The sequence below is a fragment of the Ovis aries genome, chromosome 3, assembly GCF_016772045.2.
Source record: "Ovis aries strain OAR_USU_Benz2616 breed Rambouillet chromosome 3, ARS-UI_Ramb_v3.0, whole genome shotgun sequence".
Taxonomy (NCBI): Eukaryota; Metazoa; Chordata; class Mammalia; order Artiodactyla; family Bovidae; genus Ovis; species Ovis aries.
Window position 1 is genome coordinate 206,465,055 of NC_056056.1, and position 7,932 is coordinate 206,472,986.

At 39.6% G+C, this 7,932-nt stretch overlaps 1 protein-coding gene across 8 annotated transcripts in view; it reads left to right on the top strand.

Moving 5' to 3' along the window:
- A2M (alpha-2-macroglobulin) overlaps window positions 1-7,339 on the top strand; it is a 70,963-nt gene extending 63,624 nt beyond the window's left edge. For 4 of the 8 annotated variants that reach the window (XM_012175443.5, XM_060413444.1, XM_012175444.5 and 1 more), the window contains exons 29-36: window positions 707-930; window positions 1,648-1,866; window positions 2,016-2,143; window positions 3,570-3,660; window positions 4,707-4,772; window positions 6,192-6,294; window positions 6,762-6,803; window positions 7,143-7,339. In XM_012175443.5, the coding sequence (XP_012030833.2) occupies window positions 707-930; window positions 1,648-1,866; window positions 2,016-2,143; window positions 3,570-3,660; window positions 4,707-4,772; window positions 6,192-6,294; window positions 6,762-6,803; window positions 7,143-7,159 (890 nt within the window). In that variant the 3' untranslated portion in view covers window positions 7,160-7,339. Of the gene's footprint in view, window positions 1-706; window positions 931-1,647; window positions 1,867-2,015; window positions 2,144-3,569; window positions 3,661-4,706; window positions 4,773-6,191; window positions 6,295-6,761 lie in introns of all 8 variants that reach the window. The other 4 variants (XM_060413441.1, XM_060413443.1, XM_060413440.1 and 1 more) reach the window with 1 other exon arrangement.
- The last annotated feature ends 593 nt before the right edge of the window (window positions 7,340-7,932 follow it).

The window sequence follows — 7,932 nt, forward strand, 5'->3', positions numbered from 1 at the left end:
CTTATATAGAGTGTCTCTTCTCATGGATCTTTTCTTGTTATTTACTTCTGTTGCAAACCATGCTGCAATGAATACTCATATTCTCCTTGAGGGGGTAGGACCTGAGTTTGTCTAACTTAAACTTGGAAAGCATAACTGCTGGATTCGTGAGCTCAGTACATTTTCCGCTTTGCTGGATTACTGCCAAATTACTCTCCAAAGAGCTGTTTACCTCCCACAGCAGTATAAATCAGTACCTGTTATTTCACACCCTGGCAGCCTTTGGTATTTTGAGAATTACTCTACTTTTTTTAATCTAATGAATGAAAACTCCATTATCTCATGTGATTTGTGATCCTTATAAGAAATCTACAAAGACAGGCTTTATAGAAAATTGAGGTTGGAATAACATCAAATACAGGAAATTACTACAACTAATGAGAGAATTTGCTCAGCCATTTCTTCCATTAACACAACTGCAGCAACCATTTGGCATCTTGGCCGGCTGTAGGCTTTGGACTTCAGCAACATGACCACCTTAGCCCAAGTTCTATGAGAAGTCAAGTTCAGCTTTTCATATAAGGAAAAGCATCTAGATAAGGTTTAACAGACTATCGTTGGAATGCAACCCTCACTTTAGGTCTGGCTCCTATACTTTTACTTGAAGTTGAATATGAGTATATGGTCACTTACATACCACATGAAAAAATCCTTTTCTCACCTCCAGGTAATTCCATCCACTGGACACGACCTCAGAAACCCAGGGCACTCACAGAGGATGTTTACCAACCCAGGGCTCCGTCTGCAGAGGTGGAGATGACAGCCTACGTGCTCCTTGCTCACCTCACGGCCCAGCCTGCCCTGACCTCGGAGGACCTCACCCCTGCCACGAGCATCGTGAAGTGGATCTCAAAGCAGCAGAATTCCCAGGGGGGCTTCTCTTCCACCCAGGTCCGTGCTTAGCCAGAACCTTTCACTTCACCTTCAGGTAGCAAAATGTTTGAACAAGATACAAACATTCAAAAGAAGAAAAAAATGAAGATACAAATGCTTGAAATGAAGAAAAATGTTATTAGTATTGAAGGATGGTGAGAAATAAGGATACATGATCAGAACCATACAGTCCAAGGCAGATATGCAAAAGATATGGTTCTGTCATCTATCTAAGGATTATAATCAATCTTAAAATGAGGATTCTACTACTGAAGTAGTGAGGGGAACAGGAAATAGGAAACCGAAGCTCCTTTTGTGGCAGCTAACATGGATTTTGGTTTTCCCTGGTAACTCAGCTGGTAAAGAATCCTCCTGTGATGCAGGAGACCTTGGTCCTATCCCTGAGTTGGGAAGTTCCCCAGGAGAAGGGATAGGCTATCCACTGCAGTATTCTTGGGCTTTCCTGGTGGCTCAGACAGTAAAGAATCTGCCTGCAATGCGGGATACCTGGGTTCAATCCCTGGGTTAGGAAGATACCCTGGAGAAGGGAAAGGCTAACCACTCCAGTATTCTTACCTAGAGAATTCCATGGACAGAAGAGCCTGGCAGGCTACAGTCCATGGGGTCGCAAAGAGTCAGACATGACTGAGTGACTTTCAGTATTCACTAACATGGACTTTTGGGTCTTTCAAGGGCTGTCATGCCTACGTGGGTCCTCTCATCTGTCTCTTCCAGGACACAGTGGTAGCTCTCCACGCCTTGTCCAGATATGGAGCAGCCACTTTCACCAGGACTAGCAAGGCTGCACAGGTGACCATCAAGTCTTCAGGGACATTTTCCACAAAATTCCAAGTGGAAAACAGCAACCGCCTGTTGCTACAGCAGGTTTCATTGCCAGAGGTGCCTGGAGAGTACAGCATGTCAGTCACAGGAGAAGGATGTGTTTACCTCCAGGTGAGATTCTGGGGACAGAAGGTCCAGAGTCACCATGGTCACTGAAAAGTCCTAACTCAGTGAGCGATGGCACAAATGAGAGAAAGAGTTGAGGTATCTGGGAGGAGTCCTGGAGAAGGAAAAATCATAGATTTTTCTCTGTTCCACAGACATCTTTGAAATACAATATTCTCCTGAAAAAAGACGAGTTCCCATTTGCTTTGGAGGTGCAGACATTGCCTCAAACTTGTGATGGACGCGAAGCCCACACTAGCTTCCAGATCTCACTGAATATCAGGTAAGACCTCTAACTGCATCATGTAGTTCTGGGTATAACAGCCAATCTTCTCACTAGAACTCCACATTAAGCAGAGCAGCGTGACAGTGAATGTCTGTTCTGCATTTACTGAAAAAGCAACCTGTTCCCATATTGACGCAGAATTTCTCAGTGATGGAGTTTACATTGTATATCCCCCACTGCAGGATCTCTTAGTGTCTAATCTCCTTATTTACAGCTTATTAATCCCCCTCAATAATAATTACATAAAGAACATTACCCCTTGCCTCTAACCTGAATTCCTGATTTTATTCTAATGTTATGATTCATCCTGATTTCATTCTATTGTCATGAAATCTAATATTATTCTTGCTTTATCCAGGACAAAGGTGGAGACCTCTTGAAACGTATGAATAGAAGGGAGTAGTGACTCTTTAGTTAGAATTTCTACTGGTGATAATTAAATCTCAGATTACATATAAAATAATCAATCTGGGGGAAATACATACATATGCAGCCATTTTCAAATAACTACTAGGCTATCTGTATCTGTACACAAGAATATTATGAGCAAAAAAAAAAAAGAATATTATGAGCAAACTCTGGCAGATAGTGAAAGACAAAAGAGCCTGGCATCCTGTAGTCTATGGGATCGCAAAGAGTCAGACCCAACTTAGTGACTGAACAACAAGAATATTATAACCTGGTTGGGGATATTATTCAGGAAAAAAAAAAAAAAACAAAAACAAAGTACATGTAACAAATAACTGGATAAATTAGCAATCTTATGCCCATCTATGCTTTTGAACTGTGGTGTTGGAGAAGACTCTTGAGAGTCCCTTGGACTGCAAGGAGATCCAACCAGTCCATCCTAAAGGAAATCAGTACTGAATAGTCATTGGAAGGACTGTTGCTGAAGCTGAAACTCCAATACTTTGGCCACCTGATGTGAAGAACTGACTCATATGAAAAGACCATGATGCTGGGAAAGAGTGAAGGTGGGAGGAGAAGGGGACGACAGAGGATGAGATGGTTGGATGGCATCAGCAACTCGATGGACATGAGTTTGAGTAAACTCCGGGAATTGGTGATGGACAGGAAGGCCTGGCATGGTGCAGTCCATGGGGTCGCAAAGAATCGGACATGACTGAGCGACTGAACTGAACTGCCCAACTATGCATCACTTATAGAGCTTTCTTAAAAGGCAGATTCTCAGAGGTCACACCCATGAAATTCTGATTCATCTGGTCTGGAGTAAGGCCTGGTCTCTGTGGCTTCAACAGGCTCCCCTGAAGATTCTAATGCACAGCCAGTTTTTTGAGCTACTTGATAAGAAATTTAGGAAGATTTCTGGTACCTTTCAGGACTCTTATGTGCTTACTGGACATAGAAAAAAAGTATTTAATAACGCAGAAAATCCTAACTCCTTTCTTCCCTGGATTTTTAGTTATATTGGAAGCCGTCAAGCCTCCAACATGGCAATTGTTGACGTGAAGATGGTATCTGGCTTCATTCCCTTGAAACCAACAGTGAAAATGGTAGGTCTACATAAGCCCAGGAGACTCTATTTTATTTAATGTTTTATATATCTCTAGACTAAGACATTAATATAAAATACTATTAAATCAACTCCTACCAAAGACATTACTTTCACCAAATGCAGAAATATAATTTAGCATGTTTGTATGGGGAGCATGTTTCTTTTCTCATTAAACTTTGCTTTAATGGGTTTCAAAATTTTGTGATGAATTTTTTGGTCATATTTCCATTAAGATATTAATTTGAAATATTAATTTTTAAGTACTAATAACCCAAAACTGCCACCCATGAAAAACAAATGGTCTGTAAAATATTCTCCTTTTCTTCTAGTTTTATGAAGCATTGTTATCATTAACTAGTCTTTCACTACTAACTTCAGTGGTCAATTCAGATAATTTTGAGACTGTTCTTCCACCATGGATCACACTGGGGTGGCAGGTATTAGAGGTCATATTAATTTAGTCTTCTGAACTTCCTGGGCATACCTGGATGCTGGATGCCAGCTCCAGCATCCTTCCTGTCCACTGCTTAGTGACACAGCAACAGCCTGTCTCCTGTCATGAACAGCACTATGCTAGGAGCCACATCTACTAGGAAAAAAAGTATTGGCAGGCTCCTATTTTAATGGAGCTTAAAAAATAAAGCATAAGCACATGAGCTAGTGAAAAAAATATGAAGAAGTTTGACATAAACTAGAACTATTGCAGAAGTACAGAGAAAACTGAGAATAAGAAAAAGTAAAGAAAAAAAAGCCTCCTTAAAGGAATGGAATGTGAATTGAACCTTGAAATATGGGTAATTTCTAATTTTTTCCCTGTTCCTCAAATAAATCAACTTTATACATAGGTCCTGTATCATACTAATATTAAACCCTGCATCCCAATTACCTTTCCTTTTTAATTTTGCCACATTATTGTCTTTGCTTGTAAAAAGCGTTTCAAAAAATTTCATCCTTAGGCTTAGTTTGGTAATAAACATTCTTTTCTCTGGTTCCCCAGAGTTTTCATCTGTTTACTAACATTTACAATGTCTTAATTTTCTTCAGCTAGAAAGATCTGACGTGAGCCGAACAGAAGTTAGCAACAATCATGTTTTGATTTATCTGGATAAGGTGAGCTCCCTGCCAATCTAGTTGCAAAAATATACAGATAAGACATTTTTGGAGACATCATCTCCATACTAAAAATTTGAGAATTCTAACATTAGTTCCAATGAATATTCTCCTCTCCTCTATATATATTTCATCTGGGACTATGGAAAGAAATGGCTTGTTATATATAATATTTGGATATGCATATTTCTAGGAACCCCCAAAAGCAAGAAATTCTCCACAAAAGATGCTGACTTATGTGCACAAGTTATTTTGCAAATACTGCATAATAGAAGGAAGAAACCATTGGGGTTAGTCAATTACTATATCAGCATCCTAGGTGACACCAAAGGTAAAGAGTCCACCTGCCAATGCAGGAGACTTAAAAAGACAAGGGTTTGATCCCCGGGTCAGGAAGATGCCCTGGAGGAGTAAATGGCAACCAACTCCAGTATTCTTGCCTGGGAAATCCCTTAGACAGAGGAGCCTGGTGGGCTATAGTCCTTGGCATCGCTAAGGGTTGCACATGACTCAGCACACACACATTTCAACATCACATCAGTAAAACAAAAGGGTAATATACTATCAATCTCAGGAAGGACTTAGACCATAAAATATAGGATCAGTCCACCAATAAACCAATCTGATTTTATAGTTGTGTGTTGTTACATAATTTATTTGTTCCCATATTAATGGATATTATAGCTTACAATTTTATGAAACTTAAGTCTGCAGTGACCTGCCTTTTATATTCTTTTTTTTTTAACTTTTTATTTTGTACAGGAGTATAGCCAGTTGGGCTTCCCAGGTGGCTCAGTGGTAAAAAATAAAATAAAAAATAAAACCTACCTGCCAATGCAGAAGACATAACAGACAAGAGTTCAATCCCTGGTTCAGGAAGATCCCCTTGAGGAGAGCATGGCAACCCACTCCAGTATTCTTGCCTGGAAAATCTCATGGACAGAGAAGCCTGGTGGGCTGTAGTCCATAGGGTCGCAAAGAGCCAGACATGACTGAGCGACTTAGCATGCATACATTAGCCAATTAACAATGCTGTGTCAGTTTCAGGTGAAAAGTGAAAGGACTCAGCCATATATATACATGTATTTTGAGATAATAAGTAGTTCTGCATGATAGAGAAGTGAAAGTATTGAATTCTGATACTTAAAAATAAACATAGGTATTCAAACAATAAAAAGCATACATCATTCACCCCTATTAACAGAGCCATGAACTCACATTAATGGGAGCGTATGAATAGTTTTAGTTATTTAAGAAACAGTTTGGAGAAGTTTTCATCTACTTTGAGAGCTTTTAACCCAATTTAAGGGCTCTGTTAGTTGACAAAAAGTTTTTCCCCCAAATAGGTGAATACTTAAACTCACTCAAAGAGAGATGGAAGCTCCCTGGAGGGTCATTTACTTCCTTTTTGCTTTATAGGTGACAAATGAGACCCTGACCTTGACCTTCACAGTTCTGCAAGACATCCCAGTAAGGGATCTGAAACCAGCCATAGTGAAAGTCTATGACTATTATGAGACAGGTGAGTGAGAACAACATTCACACAGAAATTAAATTCTTGATCACAGAGATTTATATTTGAAAGATGTGTTGGGCCAGTTCATTAAACTAACTGCTCTCATCAGTTCATGTGTCTCCACCAAGTCTGATTCTCCTGTCTTTGTCTTCTACACAAACATTGTAGAAATTACCTACTGTATAAATGTACTATTCCTAATACAAAGCACCTGTAGGATATCTAGTTCTCTTTTCTTCAGATAAAATCAACTTAGGACAATATGAAATTTAAATAAGTATGATATCTAAACTGCTGCCCTTCAAGAGTAACATAAAGTATTTGAAGACACAAGGCAGTAAGAACACATCAAATGAATGATGCTGGTGTTTCTGATACAATTCTTCCCACAATAAAGATTCTTTCACTAACCTGTATCCCATCGATGTTTGCTTTCCTTCTCACTTTGCTTGATTGTTTTTGTTTTTATTCAGATGAGTTTGCAGTTGCTGAGTACAGTGCTCCTTGCAGCAAAGGTAAGCAAAACTCCTTCCAGATGGAGTGAGAACCACTTTGTCTCCCCTCAAATCTCCTCCATAAAATTCTTGCTAAATATTTTTCATGGATATCATACTGCTCAAGGTGCAACTTATTGCAAAATTAAAAAAAAATACCTTTATTGAAAAGGGGCCCCTGATAGTCAAATCTCAGATAGTTCATAGAACTGCAAGTTGAATCATTTTAAGTAATGAATCTCATTTCCACTATACTAACTGGATTTCCTCTGGCAATATGCCACCCAGATCTCGGAAGGAATTTTCACTGCTCCAGAAACCCATGTCCATCTGAACTTTCTCTCCTTTCCACTAACATAGATACTGGAAATGCTTAAAGACCATGTCAATGAAAACTACTTTCCTGGAGTCCCTGTTCCACAGACTCAGATCTCCATGGAAGAAGACAGTTTTTAACATCTCTGAAGGCTTGTTGAATAAACTTTCTTTTTTTTTTTTTTTCTGGTCAGTCTCTATCACTGTTTCCTCATTTACTCAATAAATGTTTATTAAAATTCCATGTGATTCCCAATAGACTCCTGAGATAAAAATTCATAGAAAGGGGTATCTGTGCTGGCTCAGTGGTAAAGAATCCACCTGCCAATGCTGGAGACAAGGATTTGATCCCTGGTCAGGAAAGATACCACATCTTGAGGAGCAGCTAAGCCCATGTGCAACAACTATTGAGTCTGTGCTCTAGCACTCAGGAGCTGCAACTACTGAGCCCCCGTGCTGCAACTACTGAAGTCAGCACACACTAGAGCCCATGCTCTGCAACAAGAGAAGCCACTGCAATGAGAAGCCCACACACTGCAAGTAGAGACTTGCCCCCACTCACCACAACTAGAGAAAGCCTTTGTGCAGCAATACAGACCCAGCACAGCCAAAAATAAATAAATAAAATTACTGTTTAAAAAGTCAAGAGTTAAGGGATTTCAAAAATGAGAAACATTGCAGAGATGGTAGTCTGAGTAGGCTTCATTTAAAGGTTGCAGGGAAAAGAAGAAAGCATTGTATAATGTACTAGGAGCATTTAAAGCATATTTGGTTATGGCAGTACTCTAAGAAAAAGCCAGAGTGGATTCATGAGAGAACAAAAGGCTGCCTGGAG